The 22981-nt window shown below is 35.1% G+C and overlaps 3 protein-coding genes across 7 annotated transcripts; 1 reads left to right on the top strand and 2 right to left on the bottom strand.

The window, feature by feature from the left end:
- The first annotated feature begins 7343 nt into the window (after positions 1–7343).
- LOC111997383 (protein DA1-related 2) lies at positions 7344–13283 on the top strand. Of its 2 annotated transcripts, none has more exons than XM_024029474.2 (12): positions 7344–7921; positions 8125–8270; positions 8885–8972; positions 9120–9237; positions 10046–10166; positions 10353–10436; positions 11061–11180; positions 11328–11540; positions 11624–11686; positions 11767–11882; positions 12566–12624; positions 12708–13283. In XM_024029474.2, exons 1-12 carry the CDS (start codon positions 7876–7878, stop codon positions 13028–13030), a joined length of 1497 nt encoding a protein of 498 aa, XP_023885242.1. In that variant the 5' UTR covers positions 7344–7875; the 3' UTR covers positions 13031–13283. The 2 variants fall into 2 exon arrangements, with proteins under 2 accessions (XP_023885242.1, XP_023885237.1); XM_024029469.2 differs by having other exon boundaries at positions 8101–8270.
- Positions 13284–14004: 721 nt separating this feature from the next.
- Positions 14005–14962, bottom strand: LOC111997371 (ylmG homolog protein 1-2, chloroplastic). The gene has a single exon (XM_024029461.2). It carries the CDS (start codon positions 14872–14874, stop codon positions 14203–14205), a length of 672 nt encoding a protein of 223 aa, XP_023885229.2. The 5' UTR covers positions 14875–14962; the 3' UTR covers positions 14005–14202.
- Positions 14963–16313: 1351 nt separating this feature from the next.
- Positions 16314–22581, bottom strand: LOC112017460 (uncharacterized; the record flags this gene model as incomplete). Of its 4 annotated transcripts, none has more annotated exon segments than XR_002883479.2 (9): positions 16920–16953; positions 18278–18369; positions 18491–18601; positions 19069–19136; positions 19255–19325; positions 19411–19512; positions 21697–21846; positions 21987–22163; positions 22386–22581. XR_002883479.2 is itself a non-coding variant. In XM_024049909.2 (7 exon segments), coding segments are annotated over 7 exon segments (1006 nt in total), but the record flags the coding sequence as incomplete, so codon positions are not given.
- Between the last annotated feature and the right edge of the window lie 400 nt (positions 22582–22981).

The following is a 22981-nucleotide window of genomic DNA, read 5'->3' as shown; positions in this document are numbered from 1 at the left end:
CCAAAAAATTGGGACGGAGGGAGTAAGAAATTTGAGGTTCAATTTTTACCTACACCAAAAATTAATCGGTGTCTTTATCTAATAACAAAGAGCACATTTATCAAAAGTGGACATTATAAGTTGAAACTCTAAAAAAAAAAAAATACACAAATATAAATATCAAATCTTTTTGCCAAGCTTGAGTACTTAATTTTAATCTTAAATTGGGTTTATAATATTTATTGATATGAACATGTTATGTGTCCATTTGGGAACAACTTATTTAGCTGAAATTAAAAATATTTTGCTAAAAGTACTGTAAATAAAGTTAAAAGTTAATTGAAATAGTATAATGAAACTTATGAATAATACCAAAAAGTGAAATAAAACTCATGAATAGTAGTAAAAATAAGCTAAATAGTAAAAAATATGCACTTTTCAGCCAATACCAAACGTAACTATATATAAAGAAAAAAAAAGTGATTTATCACATTTTTTATTCAGCCTTTATTGAACAAATTCTTGACTCCACATCTTCCCCACTTTTTAAAGTTTAAACCTCATAAGATCGATTGAAGTTTCACTACAACAAAATGTATTTCTAGTGATGAAAAATTCGGCACCAAAAAGTCATCTTGGAAGTTGGACTATAGGATTTCTAAAAATTCATATAATTCTTCGTAATAAAATGTTTTCCAATTCCTACCTTTTTTGATTAGGTATCAAGTGCCGACGCTTTAGTTCACATTGCCTGCAATAAGAAAAGGTTGCTTTTAATTAATAATGCGAAGTGTCATAGTTTGTTCATGCATTTCGGCCTCTTTTGTCACACAAAAGAAAATGGAGCCTCTATGATCTTTCCATTACGGAACAAAACGATTCATGCATTTTTGTCTGGTTCTCTAATTCTTTGTCACTTTGCCTTGTAAAAGGCAAGATTTTTCAAGCGTCCTTTTGTTACGTATTCAACACGTTCATGCCATTTGTCACGTAACTAGTTAGCATCAATGCTATTGCTAAATCCTCGCATGTTATTCCTTTAATTTGATTCTTACCATTTTGAGTGACAAATTGAAGCAACTGTTATGAACTGAACCATTGTGTCTGCGTTTGGTTATGTAAGATCCAGGGATTGATGTGAACCTTATACCTAATTGACAGCTGCCAACCTAGAAATTAACTTTCTGTGCTTGTGAAGAAAGTGTCAGGAACAATTTTATGCCCAGCTTTAGATTTCCCAACTTTTTCTGAAGGAAGATGGCGATGTAGAAGTGGTCGCGGTAGATGCCATGTTTCTGCTAAAAGGCAAGGCCTCTGACGCAGCCACATGTAACAGAGCGCACCGTGCAGATACCTTCCTCTATTTTATGCTATTCATACTACGATAGAAGTGAACTAATTAGAAAAGATCGAACATGAAAATAAATTATTACATTTTGATTGTATTGTAAGTCATTTTTTTTTTCTAATTAGAAGGAACTAGGTTTCAAGCTTCTTTTTTTCTTTTTCTTTTTTGCTTGTATTGAAAGTCATTTCTTTCTTTCCATTATGTAATGCTTCACATTCTTCTCTCTCTCTCTCCCCCACCCCCACCAAAAAAAAAAAAGAAGAGGCTTCCTGTTTGAAAAGTCAAACTTTTTAAGGGAACATCATTTATTGTCTTGTCTATCTTTTAAAAATGTATAAGTTTTCAAAACTACCCTTAAAAAAATTTATTAAAAAATTGAATTAGTAAATTAATAGGGTTATAATAAGAACATTAGTAAATTAATGACTTTTATTTTTAGAAACAGGACAATATTTTGGGACATCCCAAAATGGAATAGAGGACAAAAAAAATAGGACGGAGGGAGTATTTAACCATAAAAAATTTTACCAGTTGAACTAACAAGAACCACTTTATTTATTTGTGCATTTTAGAGAAACAAACTTGTACCAAGATTGACATAAGTTTTAAAATGGTTCACTTCTAAACCTATGTTTTAAAGTGGCCATTCCATTCACTATGGCTTGTTTGATGAAGCAAAAGCGTCTGGCATACATAACAGAAGGGGGCACATCAAATTAAAAGCCTCATACAACAGGCAAAAGATCACGTAGACTTGCTTTTATTTTGTTGAAACAGGCCCTTATATTATAACTAATAAATCTGCAGAGACTTTGTTGCCTTATTAAAAGAACATTAAAAAGTTGGAAACTGGAATTGATCTTTTACGAAGAATCAATTGGATTTAAGATATGGATCGGACAACTCACAAGGAACTTCTATCAGACCTTTGGCAATAAAGCATTTAGACACAATTTAATTTATAATAACCTTTTGATTATCATATCCCAAAAAAAAAGTTACAAATTTTCAATTCCTTCTTCTTCTTTTTTATTTTTTGTTTTTATTTTTTATTTATTTATTTTTAATTTACATGGAAGTTTTCATAAACCATGACAACCTAAAAGGCAGGTTTACTTGTTCAAAAAAATAAAGGCCGGTCCACGTAATTATAGATAATTAGATAGTATTATACAACTTCAAAAGGGACGTAATATAGTTGTAAAAGCCTTTATTCTTTCCTTTTAAAAAATTCTACTTGTAACTTGTTGGTGGTCCACCAAAAATGTTGTAATATTTTCTTGAATATCACACCATCTCTTTATTTCCTTTGCTACTGACAATCGTATAAGTTCTATTACTTTAAAATTTTAAATTGCAAGCTTCATCGTAGAAAGTAGAAACTACTGTGAAGTTGTAATCTTGCTTGGTAGAGATTGTTAATTTGACCTTTGAAGCCTTTTTTTCAGACCACTTTTTTTTTCTTTGCTGAGTTTTACCACTTTTTAACTTGAAGCTAAATGGTATTTGTGTACTAGCACCTGGATTTTATATGTATACTATGGATCTGTTTGGGATTCACTTATTTTGTTGAAATTGAAAATTTTTTGCTATAAGTACTATAAATAAAAGTAAAAGTTAGCTAAAATAGTATAGTAAAATCCATGAATAGTAAGTTGGCTTTTTAATTGAATGTTGCAAAATCTTCATCTCATCGCTATTCCTGGTGCCTTGAGATGATACCACTTCAAATGCTGATCTAGGTCATGGCTATTCAAGGTTGATTGCATCAAAAAGTTCTCTACCTTGGTCGAGTTGAAAATTAGAGAACATTAATTCTTATGCACTACTTACTTATAGATAATTTCAGCGTCAATCGAGAAACAAATCATTTTTCTGTGTTAAGATGAGAGGGCAAACACAAACACTGACCACAAAAAGATTGTTCCAAGTAAAGAGACGGACTTTTTCATCCCTATCTTGGAGTTGGACTTGTAGCTATAGTGCTATACTTGTGGAAGAATCTAAGTTGAAATTGTGCAGAACAAAATTGTAAGATGACATATGGGTTATACACTTTGTAGGCTGGTAAATGATACCAAAAGTATAAATTGAAACATAGGTGATTTTCCTCAGCCTCTCAAATCTAAACCTTTTTATTTTTTATTTTATCTCTCAAAAGTTTTCATTTCTTTTTACAAAGGAGGTATTAAGACTTTTTTTAAGGATTTGACTATTCTCTCAAATGTATATAATCCTCCGTTCCACATATATTAGGTTATTATAAAGAAAAATATCTTAAGGAGTGACCCAAAATGCCGTTAAGAGGTTTTGAACCCAACGTTTTATGAATATCACGAGGTTTTAGAAAATATTTAACTAACTAACCTCTTGAAGTTATTTTTAAAATATTCAGAGGTCCCAACAAAACAAAAAAAAAAAATAAGCGTTGTTTTCATGACAGATAGGAAACTCTCTAAAAGTTCTAATAAGTGATAAAGTGATCAAAGTAGATCCTGTCTTTGAACAGTATATGGAGCACTAAAATTAGCAATGAGTCTTCGTTGAAAATGAAGTAAAGGAGTGTTTATCGTCCTTTTTAGGGAAACAAAGGAATTGGAAAATACAGGGGGCAGAAAAAACTAGCATTATTCGAAACAAGGGAAATTGGCGCAGAATCAGTTCTTTATGGACTACAAGGTCCACAATTAATCATAGTATATAGTCTAGCACTAGATTTAATAGTATAGTTCTTAACAGAACTAGGCCATATATACCCAGCACTTTTTAAAAAAAAAAACCTATCTCTTTATTAAGGTATATGGTCCAAAGTTTGATCCAAAAATTTGTACCTACGAAAGCAAAACTTTCTCTTTATTTGTTTACTCATAAAGAAAAGAAACCAAAATAAATAAAATGTTGTGAATAACTTGATCTGGACTTGTTAAGATGTTCGTTGGAACTCCCTCATGAATTAAATCAACCAAGTTTAAACTCAAATTTGGAATTCGAATAGTTTACATAATCAAACTTGAAAAAAGGCTTAGTTTGATATGTTCGTGAACGTTAGAGATGAAATTCTTTATAGTTAATTATTAATACATGCAACGTTTAAAAGAGAAACAGTTAAATTACCACTCAAAAGCATCTGCTCTAATATCTAATTAAATCTTTATTTGTCACAAGAAAATTTAAAATAACAAGCAATGGTAAATATAATCAATTAACTATTATTCTAATAAAAACATAAATTTCTTATTTAAAAGTGCATTAAATTAGTTTATTTAGTTAATTGAATATAGATTGGTTGGTTTTAGTTATTTCTATCAACAAAACTTCTTACCATCATGGAGTAGATACATGATTGATAACGAGATAAATTCAATTTCAAATCAATAAATTAAACGTAAACATCTTGATATTTGGCTTGACTCAACTTATTTAGAACATATTCCTATGCAACAATGGAATAGAGCACATTTACTATGAAACCAACTAATTTGTTGATGTATTGGCTAAAATGGGATTGAGTGCCATGAAACCACCACCTGTGGTGGAAAGTTTATTGGCCTTTGATAAAGCTGATATGTTTTATAACAAACTTATTAATTTTTAATTTATGCTTAACTCTAGTTTTAACCAAAAAAAAAAACTTATTTACAACCTTATTCATTTGATAGCAATGTAAAAAATAAAAATAAATGAAAATTTGAGAGTGATTTCATTATCATTTTTGGAGTATTTCCATTTTATATCTTTTATCTCTTTAAGAAAAAGGAAAAGGGCAACGGGCATTCGAAACCATGGCCCAGCTAGTAAAGGGGTTGACCATAAAATAAAGGCCATGGCTATGGCATTTATGTAGGGCAAAATTTGCTTAATAGTTCTTTTTAAGAAAATTTATAAGAGAATAGCATGTAACTGAGTTATTTAGTTATGTAGACTCTTTTTGAAATTTGAGTTTGTCAAACTCGAATTTCAACCCAAAATCAAGTTCATATAAATTCGAGTTTCAATTAGATTAGATTGTGTGGTAGTCTGACATTGTATAACAAATTGGAACTCGAGTTTGCTAAACTCAATTTTGAGTTGAAACTCGAATTTGTTAAACTTGAGTTTCAAAAAAAGTCAAAATAATTAAATAACTTCTACATAATTAAATAACTTTAGTCACATGCTATTCTTCTAAAATTTTCCTTAAAAAATACTGTGGGGGGGAAAAAGCCCAAAGCAACTTAATGGGTCCAGAACCCCCTGTTAAGGACTATTGTATTTCCGATGATCAATAGGTGGTTGGAGCGGCCCATCTAAAGCAGGAAGCCCAGAAGCAGTGGGGGAGTGTCGTCCGAAGAGGTCACCATTAGTCCGAAGACGTCTTGCTCCTCGGCTACGATGAGCCTTGATCAAACGAACGAGTGAAGGGTCCGAGTAATCTGCCTAACAAATCCCAACGGTAATGATAGGTCCTGAGTGGATCCGAAGATGATCAGAACTAAAAAATATCTAAAGGAAAAGCTACTACCACCGCATTTAATGCTCAGCAACAGCTTTTCTGGCCGCATTTATGTGGAGAAGACCCCTAAACAGTGCAACCTCAGCTACCGCCACTCACAAAGAACTAAAGTAGACACATGACATGATATGCACTTGAGTAGATGCGCGGATGAAGAATAGGTGGACGATGGAGATGATAGGAAGGGATGCTATATAAAGAAGAAGGGTCACTGATAATGAGGGATGGGAGAAGAGAAAGAGAAAGAGAGAGAAAAGCTTTACTGTAGCTCTGAACGTTGTAATCACTGTTCACTCAATAAAACACCTCTTCGGACATTCATTCATGGAGTTATCTGAGCTTTAGTTCATGTTATCATCACTGCACGTAACTTAGCCAACTGTTCTGTGCTTCATAACCAGCCCAGCTCTTTCGCCCACTCTCTACAAATTCATTGTTCTGAGTTCGTTGGGCCTTTAACCCATATCCTTTGGACTTGGGCAACAAAAACTGACCCTACAAATACTATTATGAAAATATTGCCCTTATATAGCTATGTCCTTCAACAGTTCAACGGAACCATTTGTATTAAAGTATTAAACTCGTTGGAGTGGTAACAGTTATATACAAAATGCCAGGTTAGCTAAAAACATGATTTTTTTTATAAAAATATTAATGGATATCCTAAAGTCTTTTAAGAAATATTTTTATGAAAAAATAATAATTAATTTGTTTGAAAGGTTTTTATATTTTCAATAAAAATTGAGTCAACATTTAAAAAAAAAATTTATTAACAAATTATCTTAATGACACCCATCTCTTATTAATAAATTATTTTAAGAAAGTTTTGACACAGCTAAAAATATAAAAATTATTCTTTTATTTTTTTTTACTATAAAAAATTAATTATTTAATTTTTTTTACTATAAAAATTTCTAAAATATATCCTAATTTTTTTCCTTTTTTTTATAAGCTAACAAATTCCACATAAATGCGGCCAGAAAAGCTGTTGCAGTGCATTGAATACGGTGGCAGCAGCCTTTCCCTCAGATATTTCCTCATCCTTATCGTTCCTGGATATGTTTTGAGCTTATCTTGATCAGGTGGAGTCTTCGGACGATCAATCAGGCTTTTCCCCTACTCATTTAGTCTCCAATATCACATCAAAGTAAAACATCTTCCTCGGACAGGTGATGTCCTCCTCGGACTGGAGATATCCTCTTCGGACAGCAATGATTCTCTACAGGAGGATTCCACTTCACTCTGGGCCCTACATTCTCCGCATCTTTCTCTTCGGATGTGAAACAGTCCTCTCCTGGGTATTCGGCCCATTAACTTGGGCCTAACCCCCTTATCCCCCACAGAAACATTATACTAAATATTTTAAAAAATAAGAGCAACAACCCTTTTTTTTTCCCCAACAATTACCGCCTGTTATCCTTATTCCTTATCCTTCATTATTTTAGTGATTATAATTTATAACGGAAAACATGATTTCCTACAATAAAGTGTGTGTGTGTAATGAAATTTACAAATTCTTGTCCCTTCTTTTTCCCGGCAAAACTCGATCATATTCCCAAAAAAGAGAGAAACAAACAAAGAAAAGAGAAAAAACCTTCAAGCTTAAACCTCATGCGTGTGCACACTACACTACCGCACACAGCATAAAACTTTTTCTCAAGAATTTGAGAATTTGAGAATTTCCTTTTTCAAAATCCTGGAAAAAAGAGAGTTGGATTCTGCGAAGCCCTCCACCGTTACTTTATTGTTTCTCCGCCTCAGCAGATTCCCTCGTTCCTAAACTTTCAGCTATCTCTCTCTACTCCCTTACTTTTTAGTTTTTCCCTTCAATTCCTTTCCAAGCCAAGAATCTCTCTTCCCCTCTAAAACTCTTTCCTTTCTCTCTCAGAGATTCCCTCCTTTCCTTTTTCAATCTTCCATCCACTATTAACGATGTCTATTACATTCTCTCCCCCTCTCTTCCTTTCTCTCCAAGACGTCACTTTCTCTCTCTCTCTCTTCCTCTTCTTCGTCCTTTTCATTTCCCGAGAAACTCTATACATAGAGTTCGATCCTCATGGCTCCTTCTGGCATCAACCACTTATCTCAGCCTTGTATTTACGGTACGCCCCACTCTTCGCTTGCCTTGTACGTGTTCGATGAAATGCCTCTGAGACTTGTTTAGTAATTGAATTTTGTTCGATAGAGAAATTTTTATGATTGATTGATTTTTCAATGGTTGGAGGTGGTGGTTGGTTTGTTGGTTTTTTTTTTTTGGGTTGAAATTAATTTGTGTAAGCAGGGGACGTTGGTTCTTCGTATGCAGAGAGAAAGTCTCGCTTTATGAGATGGCTGTGTAAGCTTTTCAAGAGTGGGTCCAATCGTGGTGGTGGTAGTGGTAGTGGTAGTAGCCATCATCCTCAGCTCATCGGTGAGGAAAACATGTCTTGGCGTGCACCGGTTAGATCCTTGGTAAACAATACAATATGCTTTCCTTGTCTTGCTAATTTCCATTATCATTGTTGTTGTTAAATGACACGTCCTTCTCTCATAAACTATTGGATGCATGTGTAAAGATAAAATTATATCATTCTTAATATATGAGTCTTCAAAATGCTTTACACTTTTGCAAATTGTCTAAAATAAATGGTTGCGCTTTTTCTCTTTTTCACTATTGGGGATGGTGTGGTGATTTATAATTGGATTAGAGAACCATGGTTTTGTGGATGAACTTTTGTTAATGTAGTGTAGTTATGTTTACAAATTTTGGTCCACATATTGTGGAGTTATGTTTACGAATAACAAGAATCAAGCTGGTGCATGGAGTGAAAAAATGTCTGATAGCCTCTGCCATTTCTTTTTTCGCTAAACCCTGTAAGATATGATTGTTTCTGCTCTGTGAAAGAATCCCTCATGAATGATGCAATAGGTTCATATCTGACATTTCCTTCAGTGATGATGTTCATTTAGCAAATAAAGAACTCGATTTCATTCATATCACAATGACTAAAATTTTACATTTTCACTGCTTGGTTAGTAAGAAATTTTTAAAAAAAATTCATAACTGATTCTTCTAACATGATCAGGATGATCGCGCTAGGTCTCAAAAGGATAAAGAGGACTTGGAACGTGCAATTGCACTCTCCCTCGCAGAAGATTCCAAGAGATCAAACGGTCTGTTATTAATATTTAAGGTCACCAATGTTGCTCCCCTATTACACTTATGCTCTCTCTCATGCACTTGCATGGACACACACACACACACAAAAAAAGTCATGATTTAATGTCAAGTTTTTAATTCTTTGCTCTCTTTTTCCCCAGGATATAGATGGCGGTCGGATGATGACGATGAGATTTCTAGTGCAATTCGGGATGCCCTAAATCCAAATCCATATCCCCCCTTTGCCCCTACACCATATTATCCCAGTAGATGTGGCAGGTTAGATTTCTTAGTCATAGTTGTAACTATGCGCGGTGTGTGCATGTCAAACATCAGGGGTTTCTGGTTAGATATCTTATTCATGTTTACAAAAAAAACCAAGATTTCTTATTTATAGTTGAAGTTTGTGAGTGGCTGCTATTTGCCAAGATGGGCCACTTTTTTTGCCAACTTTTAGAAATTAATGTCTTCTGGCCTGAAAAGTTCTCTGATTCTTCCCTTTTTATAAAAAAGTACACATAACTGATTGACTGACCTGTGTCACTAGTAAGTAATAACCTGGTAGTGTTCTGCCAATTGATCCTGATGAATGCTATTTTCTTTATATAGTAGTTTTAACTTCGAAATAATTGTATTTTACAAGTATATTGCTCTGTTTAGATTTTTTTTTTCTTTCCTCTTTGCATGGATATCATTAATGAGAATTAGCATATATATATATATATATATATAATCCTGTAAGACCACACCATTTTACCTATGGTTTCATAAGCAATCTATCAGATGTTTAAATTCATCTGACTATTATTTTTCTTGTTTTCCTTGTACTAACTTCAGAAGATAACTTACTATTGTTGCTTATAAGATTTAGTTGTTTATTGAGAGTTTTGATGATTATAGTCTAGGCTGTACATGGTTTGCTTGAACCCCAGATTGATGTTGATCTCCAAAAGGTTGCTACTGGACTTGTCTGATTTCATGTAATGATTTAAATAGCAATATACAAAATCCAATTGCTACTCTGAAAGTCATAACTTAACAATCTTGAATCTGATTGGTCAAGTGTACTTTTGTGGATAACTTGCAGGATATGTGGTGGTTGCAAACGTGACATAGGCTTTGGCAATTATCTGGGATGCATGGGAACGTTTTTCCATCCAGAGTGCTTTTGCTGTCGTGCTTGTGGTTACCCGATTACTGAGCATGAGGTAATCAATATTCTCTTTCCTTCTCCAGACCTTTTCTTTTTGTTAATTAGTATTTTCTTTCCATATTTGACTTGTACTGTATCAGTTGATTTTTAAGTTTTTAGAAGGATGTGAAATAACCATACAAGTAATGATGATGACACTTCTCCTTCATCTAGCTCTTACGGTTTTTTCCGTTGATCCAAGTTTTCTTTGTCAGGAAGGGACCCTTATCACAAGTCTTGTTTCAAAGAGCTGAACCATCCCAAATGTGAAGTTTGCCACCAATTTGTAAGAGAAGTTAACCATGGTGTATTTGATCTCCATTTTTTGTTGTTGTTATTGTTGTTGTTGTTGTTGTTATTTTTAAAACTATAACGTTAGTTTTCAAATAAGTAAAAGTTCTCTTTAATAAATTTTCATCATACTATCTTGTCAAAAAAATAAAATAAAATAAAAATTTGCGTCATACCAGTATGTTTGTGTAATTTTAGAACAGGGTTGCCACTACCTGACTGGGGCATGCTGACAGGGATTTATAATTTTTCTCAAGGATCTGGACTAAATTTGAAATAAAATTTTCACATTCAAATTCAACATCACATTTGTGTACTGCAACACAAAATGGACTAGTTTAAAGAAAGAACTCTTGAGATGTCTGAAATTTTATATCTTGCAAATGAATAATGTTTCATAATGACTCCGCAATGTATGAAAATCTGTATCATATCCATCACAAATATATCAAATCCTTTTAGTAATCTTGGAGAAAACAGGAATGCTAGTTAATCTCTTTTATAAGCTTGTAGGCCAGATTGAAAAAAAATAATCATATTCTATTTAGTTGATACATGTTAAATCTTGTTTCATTTAAGTTATTTACATTCTTACTTTTGCTACATAAAAAATTTCCAGATCCCAACAAATGCTGCTGGTTTGATCGAGTATAGGTGCCATCCATTTTGGACTCAAAAATATTGTCCATCACATGAGCATGATAACACAGCTCGGTGCTGTAGTTGTGAACGTTTAGAGGTAATAATATAAGCAGTGGAATAGAGTTTTCATATTATTACATTATGTCCATTTGTTTTTATAAAATGAAACAGAATGAATATTATTAAATCACATTGATCTGCATGTAACTGCTCTTTGTTCCCTTTCTTTTCCGCCCTCGTGAAGTCCTGGAATGCAAGATTCTATTCTTTGGAAGATGGACGGAGTTTATGCTTAGAGTGCATGGAATCTGCTATCATGGATACCGGTGATTGTCAACCCCTTTACCATTCCATAAGAGATTTTTATGAAGGAATGAACATGAGGCTAGATCAGCAAATTCCCATGCTTCTGGTTGAAAGACAAGCACTTAATGAAGCCATTGTTGGGGAGAAGAATGTAATAAATGAACTCTTGGTCTATGTTTGTGTGTGTGTGTGTATTTCATGGAATTCCTTTGATTCTGAAGTGGTTGTTTTCAGGGCCTTCATCACATGCCTGAGACTAGGGGTTTATGCCTTTCTGAAGAGCAGACTGTCACCAGTGTATGTAATCAGAAATTTGTATGTGGTTTTACTCTCTTAAATTTGAAAATAGTTAACAAGGGTATTGATATGTTATTCAGATTAGAAAAAGGCCGAGAATTGGCGGTCACCGACTTGTAGGAATGAGAACCCAACCCCAAAAGCTGATTCGAAGATGTGAAGTTACTGCCATTCTTGTTCTGTATGGTCTTCCAAGGTGATTGTCAATGGCAATTTCCACTTCTTTTATTTTTTTTTTGGTGGGAGGGGTTGGTAAATTTCTCTAAATTCTTCTTGCATTTTGTGTTTTCTTTCTAAATTTTTATCCAGTCTCCAATTATAATTTACTTATGGCATGACATTAGAGTGGAGTAGCACCGATCTTGGGTGAGTGCCTCCATATTACACTTTCTGAACATAAAGCTCTTCTGTCATTTATTCAGTGTATAAAGTCCCTTTGAACAATAATGTGGCATCTCATATAGATGGTGATATGAGGATAATCGATTTTAAATGTAAGAATTAACTACATAGAGCATGGAGTTGCAATGCCCATGCGTTAACATAGACAAAGCGGCTCTGTTTCAAATCTTTTCTCTATTGAAGTTTTCATGTACTTTTTAAATTGACACCATCTATCATAAAACCTTAAACACCACTCTCATGTGACCCAACAAAACCAAAACAACAGAGAGCCTTACATGTAACAGAATGAGGATTATTAATCAAGATTTGAGTCCAGGACCTCACAGACAATAATCTTAACAACCATCTATTCTAGGGTTGTCAATTAGTGAACCAACAATGTAAATCAGGCTCACAAACACATTAACACTAACAAGATCCATTTCTTCACATACTCGTTCATATCTTAATGTTTGATATCCTTGTTGAATGCAGATTACTCACAGGTGCTATTCTTGCTCACGAGTTGATGCATGGCTGGTTACGCCTTAAAGGTAGTATGCCCCTCTGAATCCCCTCATTGGATCATCTTCTGGATATACAGAATTGGATCTTCATTCACCTTTGATTTATGCAGGCTACCACAATCTTAACCCTGAGGTAGAGGAAGGTATCTGTCAGGTGCTTTCACACATGTGGCTTGAGACAGAAGTGATGCCAGTTGATAAAAACATGCCATCTACATCAGCAGCTTCATCATCATCATGGTCATCATCATCAAAAAAAGGTGTAAAGTCTGATGTTGAAAATAAACTGGGTGAATTCTTCTTGCACCAAATTGCCCACGATGCTTCCCTAGCATATGGAGGAGGATATAGGGCTGCTCAGGTTGCTGTTAATAACTATGGTTTACGTAGTACTCTGGACCACATTCGTCTAACCGGAAATTTCCCATTGTAATGAAAATAAATGTTCTCAATGGTTGTATCTCCTCCTTCCCTATACCCGTTAAAGACACTGATTGCTCCTCAAAAGAGTTGAGCTGAGAACAGAAGCTCGGAAAACAACCCCCCTTCAATTTTCATAGGGGGGGCATACGTCCAAAATAAGACTTCGTCTAATAATATGCCATTTTTACTTGAATTGTAAAAGTAAATGCGTAAATCTTCTATTTCAATACTCTATTGACAATCTTCATCACAATTTCCTACCAGATTGAGCAACATTGCTCGATACACTTTTTTGGGAAACTTCCATTTTTTGGAAAACTTCCATGTCCCGGACTCACAAGTCTGCAGGTTGTTGCTTTAACATTTCTTTGGTTGGGAATAGTATAGGAAAAATAGATGGAATAAAATGGTGAGATATATATATATATATATATAGTCAATCCTAAACTAGTCTATTGGAGATTCATAACCAACTTTAAAAATAAAATTTTAGGACTAAGTCTGCTTTGTTAATGGAAATATTTTGGGAGAAAAAAAGACAGGTTCCTAAATGCCTTGCACAACTTTTAAACTAGCAAATGGAGAGTCACAACCTTAGTTTACACGTGTAAACAAGCAAATAGAGACACTGAGCCATCTGTAGGCTATATACGTATGATTTTCTGAGGTTGCTTAATTGCTTTGGTAAGTGCTCAAATTAACTGCAGTTTTCCTAAAGATGATGGTGGTCTTCAGACCATGCCATCCAAAAAACACCTTAGGATTAAGGTACTAATCATGTACAACTTGGTTGTGAGCTCGAACTTGGCTCAAGCTCAAAATAAAACTATATGAACTGATCCCAAACTTTTATGACTTGCTTGCCCTCTGTTAACCTCATCTGTTCCCCTCTCTGCTAAGAGAATGATCTTTCGAAGTAAAACCAACATAGAACTTCCAGTTCCAGGTACAAATTAAAGTCAATATCTTAAAGATTGTTACCAATAGGCCAATATGAGCAATCAAAATTAGAAAACAAAAACCATAATGATACACATACATGATCAAACCACATGTTCTAAACCTCTCAAAATTCATCTATTTATATATGACTTACATGACATTTGAGACATAACAAAATGCAAAACCCAAAACAAGAAAAGAAAAAAAAAACACCGAATTGATTCCATACCCAATCAATTATCAATACATTCCTCTGCTACTGTTGAGAATGGAGCCAAGTGTGCCCAATACAGCAAAAGCCAAAAGGGGACTAACATCCAAAGTATCAAAGATTGGTGGAATAATGTTCCGAAACAGATTGAGATAAGGATCACATAGGTCTCGAATTGCCGACAAAGGCTGTCTGTCCCAAGGAATGTTGGGAAACCAACTCAGCAAAACCCTCACCATCAAAACCCCACTATAGATATCAAGCCACTTAGCCAAACCAGCAGCCACCACCGTGAGCGGCGTGTTCAGGTACCCAGAAGGCCTGTCCTTCAGAGCCGCAAAGAACAGTGGCCCAACTGAGCTTACTAGGCCTAAGTGAGATTGTGGGCCCATAATGATTTTGGGGAGGACAAGCAAGGCTATGGAAGCTATGGTGGTGAGAGTTTTGGTGAATGGTGAAGAGTAAGAGATTTGTGGGGTTGGGATAGTGGAAGAAGAAGTAGAAGAAGTAGAAGAGAGAACAACAAGGGTTGTTGGGTTGCGTTTGGTGGTGAGGCGGAGAGAGAAGGGTTTGGGGTTTTGGTTTAGGGAAAGGGGAGAGGAATGAATACGAATATTGGGTGTGAGGTTTGGTGGTGGGAGGGGGAGAGGGGTTCGGAGGAGGAGGTTGGATTGGGAGGTGATTAAAGTTAGAGGAGCCATTTTTCCTCTTTGGTTTCTCAGAGAAGTGCAGATTTTTTTGTATGAATGATTATCTCCCGATTCCCCTCGCTGAAGTGTCTAGTCTTAACTAGTAATAAATTAGTTCTAATCGGCGTACGTGTATCAAGCGAGGCCTCGGTCTTCTGGGCCGAAAGTTAAAAAAGGAGAGAAAGGGAAAGAAGATAAAAAGAGAGCCCAATTAGAATACTCCAAAGTACTTTGGGCTCGAGTGGTACGTTTGTCTCGCTTCTATGTACGTTCGCATCTCTCTTTTTAAGTTTAGCTTCAAACTAGACATGGCAATACTCCGACCCTACCCGAAAATACCTAACCCAATCTCGATTTTTTTTATCCGAAGCAAAAACGGGTTAACCCGTGACCCTACCTGGATAACCCATGACCCGATCCGTTAAAAAAAATTCACTAAAAAAGTATTTAAACTACGTCCTGATACTAGGTCAGAACTAGGTGTATAAAGCACAAAGTACCAAAACTAATAATCAATATATTATAGATATAAAATTATAAACAATTAAAACTGTTGTCAAGACATGACATGAGAGAATGACTATTTGAGCTTCATCACAACCAATAAAAGTTAAGTTTCAGTGCTTCACAAACATGACATGAGACATGAAACATGAAACAAGACAAGACAACACATTACACAAGGCTGTCAAGACAACCATTAAAAAAAAAAAAAAAAAAATCTCATTCAATACTAGCTGTAGTCCATTCAGTTCAAACTGTTGAATTGGAGTCATCTTCTTTCAACCTGTTACATGGTGATTGAAGAGACATGGAATCTTGTATAATTTTAGTTGCATGACTTATCCCATACATTATTTTCATACCATTTCTTTACAGTCTATTCATTTCATTCTATTTTTTTATAAACTCCTAAACATAATGTATAGGAAAAGATGAGGATAGGGATCAGGCAGGCAACCAAGTAACTTGTGGCTTTGAGAATTTAGGCCTGTCGTAGTTCGGACTTCATAGTGATGAGACTCTCAATAGCTCTTGTAACAATCATACCAGTACATAACAATCCATGAGTGATTCAATTTATACTCCCGTCAAAATTGATCCCGCGAACTTATCACATAGCATATTTACTTATTGGATTGTTACTTAAATAATTTGATATAATTGATACCAATTTTTTTATTTTTCTTTTGGGAGTGCCGTCTCCACCAGCTATACTAAATCGCCCATGTAATAATCTAAGAGAATGCTGCCACATTTCCTAAGGAAGAACATATTTTTATTGTACTCACCTACGAGCTTTAACTCAAATAATACCAGCCAATTAGAAAGGGAAAAAATTATTCAGGTATATAGCCAAATACATATGATATATCAAAAATAACTCGAGAGTCAAGCCTCTGTAACAGATGCCCATGTACCTTACAGTGCAGAAACAATATTTGCAGCTCTGAAAAGAAGACCACCAACAATGGAATATAGCTTATTGAACCCAATTTGTTCTGACATTAGATCACACTACAATTTCAGGTTTACAAAGGAATCATGAATTAAAAAAAAGAAGCAGCAGCAAAAAGCTCCACTTAAAAGTACTGTATTGTAGCTCACTAACTTGTAAGAGATGAATAATGAATGATATCTACGACAATTTTGAAGACAAACCATGTTGTCAGTACACTTGGGTATAGAATTAACTGTTCTGTATCTATACATGCAAAAAAGAATTCTCACAACAGCATTTACAATTCAACCACCGTGAGAAGACCCAAGTAAAGAAATGAGCTAACATAACAATGCCCATCCCATCATTTCAGTTGCATATCAGACTACCAACAATGACATGAGCCAACTACAAACTGGTAGTAGTGTCAGTCAACAGCTTCTTCAGTGTCTCATAAGTCATAAAACAAATACCTACACCAGGCACCACCTTGTAGTATTCTGGCAGAATCCCCCTATACAATCCACGGAAGCCTTCATTCTGGATTATTTGCCTAAATATACCAAAAAGGCCTGTTGTATAGACACGAGCCCGGCCACCTGCCCCTTCCAATTGCTTACGGCGCCTCACAAGATCAATTGGAAATGTAGCTGCATATTGTGGTGGAGAAAAATGAATAGACACTCTTGTGTAATTGGGTACTCATTGAACTGAAATTTGTATGTTATACTTATCAAGGTCATGAAACCTCTTTAGGTCTCATGGTTGACAATCTCATTTTCTCAACGCAAACAAAATATTGAAGCTTATCAAACATGATGGTTCATAAATGAGAAACCACTATTATAATTCCACAGAGCCATATTATGAAGTAAACAAATTATCTAAAAGACCTCACATATGAATGATCATGTTTTGGGTACATGTAGCATCCAAATCAATTAAATATTTTTTTTAATAGTACAAAAGAATATTACTAAAGAAAGGAGAAACTCAAATACAAATGTGGTACACAATCAATTCTCAACTGCAGTAATATACAAATTACTATAAACAGCATGCCATGCCAATGGAAGATGTGGTAACAAAGCTATCATATACAACTAATATGATCAGGAAAAATGTGAACTCATGAGCAGCTTCCTATAATGAAGAAGCAAATTATGGTCATTGGAGAAAAGTAATTGATGGTTGGGCTGCTAAACAAGATGGCACTCTTTGAGAAACTTTGAAGCTCTACCAAACTATTGTTGCACCATAAAGACAAATAATATAACTCTCTGAATGATTTTCAAATTTGCACAGAAAATTCTTGCCAATGAATTATAGTTCAACTGGCACTTTCTTCTCCCATAATAATTGGTTGGAAGGTAAGGTCGTGGGTTCAAGTCCTACTAGGTGCATGTGTAACTTACCAATAAAAAAAAATTAGGTTAGATACTTGATGATGAGGTCATAGATATTATGAACTTCACTTTGCAACATCCACAGAAGATAAATACTAGTGTTTGAACAATAACCAGATCCGATATGGCTTAAACAGGAATAGGCCTACTGCTACCATGGATAAGGCCATAAGTGAAGGCAGAACCATAAACTCACCTCGGAAACTTCCAGGAAAACCAATGAAGCTGAATTTTTTTGACACAATTTATGGACAGGCTATGAGAATTTGAAGTGCATTAAAATTACTAATGCAATGTCTTTATTTGCTATAGCAATGGTTTTGACAAATGCAACAGATCTACTATCAGAAGCAACTGATTTTTGCTTCCAAAAAAATAGATAAGAGTTTTAATTTGGATTTTACTTGCGGATTTGCATAACCGCTTTATTTTTAATTCCTGCTGGTCATTGCTTGCTTCATTTTCTGAAAGAAACAAATGAATGGAATCCTCACACATATTGGAGAGGCTTGAAGGCTACCACCACCCATTAAGCAATTGGCAAAGGAAGCCTGACTGAGAAGCATACCTCAAAAGAGGACGCCTCTCACATTTGATAACTGAGGAAAAAATAGGTTCATCTGAGAGTAGTGCCACCCCATAATGGAACCAACTGCAAAGCTTGGGGAGACAGGTTATTGAGGAAGTGTTGAAAAATGAAGTTAATCCAAGAAATATCTTTATATAAAAGATAAAGTTAGATGAATGACAAAAACTGGTAGTTTTTTGTTGACTTCCTTACTAAAATTCTCAAATGCCAGATTAAAAAACAACTCCAGTCTGGTCTCAGGCTCTAGGGGTCAGTCAATCTGGTTAGATACTTGGTGCAGAGGCTGCACCACACCCTGTTTCTCTGCATCAAAAGCATAGCCACAGCCGCATGTATTAATTCCTATTATTAAATATTGACAATCGCTAATTGAACATATGAAATAGTTTAACCAAAAGCTCATTAACTGAAACAATGCTGCCAATTAGCATTTGATAAAAAAGTTTAGTTGAAAGTAGTACAATAAGAATCATAAAACCAAAGCACATTCTCAGAAATGCAAAAGACAGTTATATACAGCAAAGTCTTTTGTTTCTGTTACCAATAGAGGATAGAAAAATATTATCTAAAGGGCAATTATTCAGAGAAAATATTCAACTAGCACACAGATAGTAAGCCATTTACCAGACAAAATACCAAATTACCAACAACAAAATTGGTCTTAGTTTGCATGAAAAACAAAAACCACCCTCATATAAATAACAAGAAACACTAGGATCTCTCTCAAAACTTGTGAGAAACTTGGATATATCAGGTCTAAGACAACTCACCTGTTGATGATGCAATTCCTGAAAGACTTCCGCAACTCAGACTGATAAGGCTAGTAGAATCATCGGGCCTGATGTAAAGATAATGAATATTAGGTATTAGGCCTAAAAACAGGATGCATGCAATAGTAATCATTAGAAGTCATGTCAGAAAGATAAAATTACAGAATCAATTTATGATGTGATTACCTATGCAACGTCCAGAAAGATCTCAATGTTTCATACACTGAAAAACTGATTGCTATACTTGGCCCGACACCCTGCATTAACAACAGAACAGCAATCAACTACACACCAAAAAGGGGCTCAGCGCAGATATTGTTACAATTAACATCATAAGCATACCAAGAGTGTTGCTCCAAGTCCCTTATAGAGGCCCAAAACACCCTCCTCCTTGGTAATAGTTTGTAAAGTATGCCAAATACCTCTGTAGTACATCACATTTGTCTGCAAAGTTCCAACTAATTGAGTAAATGGGGAAGAAAATTGAACAGGCAAAATAACAAGTCATAACTACAAATGAAAATTTGAAACTAGAAGTTGGGAAAACATTTCTTGACTCCCTTTTTCTGATCATACTTGGATTTGAAGAATAAATACGTCAATATCAAAAGTGAAAATCAGACTTAAAACTACTAATCAAGACTTTCTAGCAAGGGGAAAAAAGTTGTGCAAACATTTCTTGATTCCTTTTTTTTTTATCATACTTGGATTTCAAGAATAGATACTTCCGCTCTGTTTGTTTTGATGTAAAATATTTTTAGGAAAATATTTTCACATTTTACCATGCTTGTTTTGCAGTAAAAAAATTAATCAAATGTAAAATATTTTCAGTCAAAGGAAAAATGAAAAGCAAAAAAGGTAAAATATTTTACACTTAAAAAATCGGTAAAACATTTTACAATTTCTTCCGCTCTCTCACCCCCGACACTTAATCAACTTCTCCTCTCTTAACTTTCTCAGTTCTTCCTCTCTCCATCTCCCAGCTCTCTCACTCACAAGTCCCAAGGCCACAACCCTCTCATCTCCAACCATCTCACACCATTGCCCACCCACTGACTGACCCCAACCACCATCATTGGCATTACCAACCTCATCATGTCTCTTCTGCACAAATCCTTCTTCTCTTCTCTCTTGCACCGCCTTGGATCTGACGACAATTTTAAGTTTTTGGTGGCTACCCGATCTTGCCTTGGCTGGGCTTAGATTTTCAGATTATGTTCTTTGTTTCTTGGGTTTTTGATCTGAGTTTGTTGAGGTTTTTCTTGGTTGATGGTGGTTGTCTTTTGGTTGGTTTTTCCGATCTTTCTTTCTTTCTTTCTTTTTTTTTTTTTGGATTTTGGTTGATGGTGGTTGTCATTTGAGTGGTCAGTGGTGTGTTGTTGGTGGTGTTTTGAATGGTTGGTGTGTTTTGGTGGCTGTTTTTCTTTCTGATGTAGAGTTTTTTTTTGGGGGGAAGGGGGGGGGGGGTGTGGTGGTGTTGGTCTGTGCACCAGTTTTTCTTTGTTGAAGGCCTGTACACACTGCACAGGTTTGTGCACCAGTTTTTTTTGTTGAAGGTCTGTGCACACTGCACAGTTTTGTGCACCAAAATTTTTTTTTTTTTTTTGCTGAAGGTCTGTGCACCAGTTGAGTTTTGAGAAGTATGAAAAAAAAATTATTTTACAGTGAAATTGAAAAGTGATTTTCACTGTATTTTCATGTTGACAATCAAACATGGTAAAACGAAAATATTTTACTGAAAATATTTTACATTTGCAATATTTTACTTCAAAACAAACAAAGCGTTCAATATCAAAAGTTATATACTTAACTCCAACTTAAAACTATCTTATAAGGAAAAGTATATGGCCTTCAACAACAGCTTATAAATAGTGGATGGAGTTGGGAATACTGTCCCAAATTGGCCCCACATCTCCCAATACATGCCAAATCAAGGCTTGGGCTGAAAGACCATCACTTAAGGTCCATTGATAAAGCTTCAAATGATTCATATCACTGCTATCTAAGTAAATAACATAACTTAATCTCACATGACCTCTCCAAAAGTCTCAGTAAGGTTAATCAATACCTAGCAAGGAGGCATATTATGCGAAAATTGGAAACTAATGGCTTGTACGAAGGGGTCATTTAAATTAATAGTAACAAATTACAATATGAAAACTTCAAAGCAATTGTAGGGAAGATTTATATAATATATGAATTGAGTGTAATGGCCGAACAAAACTCATATTAGTATTGGAAAATATGTATACATCTACATAAACTTTTTCAGAAATATGGAAAAGAAAAAGGAGTACTGATTCTACTCATGATGTATTTAACCTCGAAAAATCATAGTAAAAAATGAAAAGTGATACACTCAGTCAATACATCTCATGTTTATGTCACACTGTAAAAGCAACTCTTTTTGTTTTTTTTTTTTTTTGGCTGAATGTAAGCAACCTAAACATTAACTTAAAATGTCAACAACAACAAAAAAGACAACAACGATTACAACAGCAACTACACCAGGAATAACCAAAAAACAATAGAATTGTTTCAATCAATGCTTAAAAAACCTAACAAATGAGAATAATTGGCACTGGTAAAAGAAAACGCAACTTTGCCTTTGAGCGAAACGATCTTTACCTGAGCTGCAAGGCGTGTCCTTACAAGATCCAACGGATATGTAGCCGAAGCAGCTGTTATTCCAGCTGAACCACCGGCTACAAAATGCACACAAAGATCTGTACCGATGTTATCTCTATGGTTTTCCAGTCCCGGAATCATCTTTAGTAACTGTATCGCATTAAATACAGCCTAATCAATGTAGTACAAGCTAACAACGACTATCTAAAAGCAAATTCCTCGGGTAATTAACTTCATACAATGATATTTACATACATATATATATATATATATAAGACATTTCTGCCTACCTTCTTATAGTGCTCGTATGCATAAAAATTGACAGAAGAGTAAGGCAGACGGTGAGCAATTGTAACGAGATTCCCTTTCCAAAAAGCTCTAACTCCTTCTTCACCAACAATCCGCGACGCCTCGTGCCATATGTTAGGTTTTCTCATTGTTGCAACATCAGAATGCATACCTTGCACCTAATTTCAAAAAATAAAATAAAATAAAAAATCCAAATAAACCACAACCACTTCAATGAGCATAATCAGAAATTTATTCTTAAAACTAAAAATAAGTAATTCAAAATTTCATTATTTACACATCATTTCCTAACCAATACAATTTCAGAACCTAAATTTTGACAAAATTGTAAAAAAGAAAAATAATCGAACAGTGAAAACGAAGAATAGCGAGGAGCCAACCTGGAAGAGAATAGTAAGGCGAGCGAGCGGTGCAGTGCAGGTTTTACTGAGAGCACCGGCGACGCCTCCGGCGAGAAGCTGCGACAAAGTTCCGATCTGCGATTGGTGAGCGAGTTTCCTCGCTTCGCCATCGACGTGGCTCGAATTCAGACCTCTCTGTGTTCCTCCTCCTCCTCCTTCAACCACCACTCCTACTCTGCTTCTGTCTGCATTTTCTCTCTCTCTCTCTCTCTCTCTCTCTCTCTCTCTAAGCTTTGCTTCGCTTTCTCTCTCTAGAAACCCAGAGTGTGCCTTGGAATTTAAGAAATTTCAACCTGCTTTCTCTCTTCTTTATCTGATTTTGTTTCTGTGCTGTGCTTTTCAGGTCTTGTGCGTAGTGCGTACGGAACTCTCTTCCTTAGTACTTTCTTTTAGCAACTGTGCCTCTCTGCTCAATTTGAAAGGGCACAGAGAATTAGGAAAGCGAAAGGATCCGACGTCGTTTTCGTTGTTTTTTAGAACGACGTCGTTTCGAGTGGGAATGCGTTGTGTGCTGGGGTTCACCGACCCTTGGCTATTTTGCTTCTGTACGGGCAGTTCTACTTTCTAGGCTGATT

This window comes from Quercus suber, unplaced genomic scaffold, assembly GCF_002906115.3.
Source record: "Quercus suber isolate HL8 unplaced genomic scaffold, Cork oak 2.0 scaffold_994, whole genome shotgun sequence".
Taxonomy (NCBI): domain Eukaryota; kingdom Viridiplantae; phylum Streptophyta; class Magnoliopsida; order Fagales; family Fagaceae; genus Quercus; species Quercus suber.
The sequence above is the reverse complement of the archived record's forward strand: the minus strand, read 5'-3'. Positions and strand labels throughout refer to the sequence as shown.

Bases quoted from the DNA above. Each gene is read 5' to 3' on its own strand.
- LOC111997383 (XM_024029469.2), top strand. From the start codon at position 7,876: ATGGCTCCTTCTGGCATCAACCACTTATCTCAGCCTTGTATTTACG. The intron at 9,238-10,045 runs GTTAGATTTCTT...GATAACTTGCAG, and splicing joins TATCCCAGTAGATGTGGCAG to GATATGTGGTGGTTGCAAAC. The intron at 11,541-11,623 runs GTAATAAATGAA...GGTTGTTTTCAG, and splicing joins CCATTGTTGGGGAGAAGAAT to GGCCTTCATCACATGCCTGA.
- LOC111997371 (XM_024029461.2), bottom strand. From the start codon at position 14,874: ATGGCTCCTCTAACTTTAATCACCTCCCAATCCAACCTCCTCCTCCGA.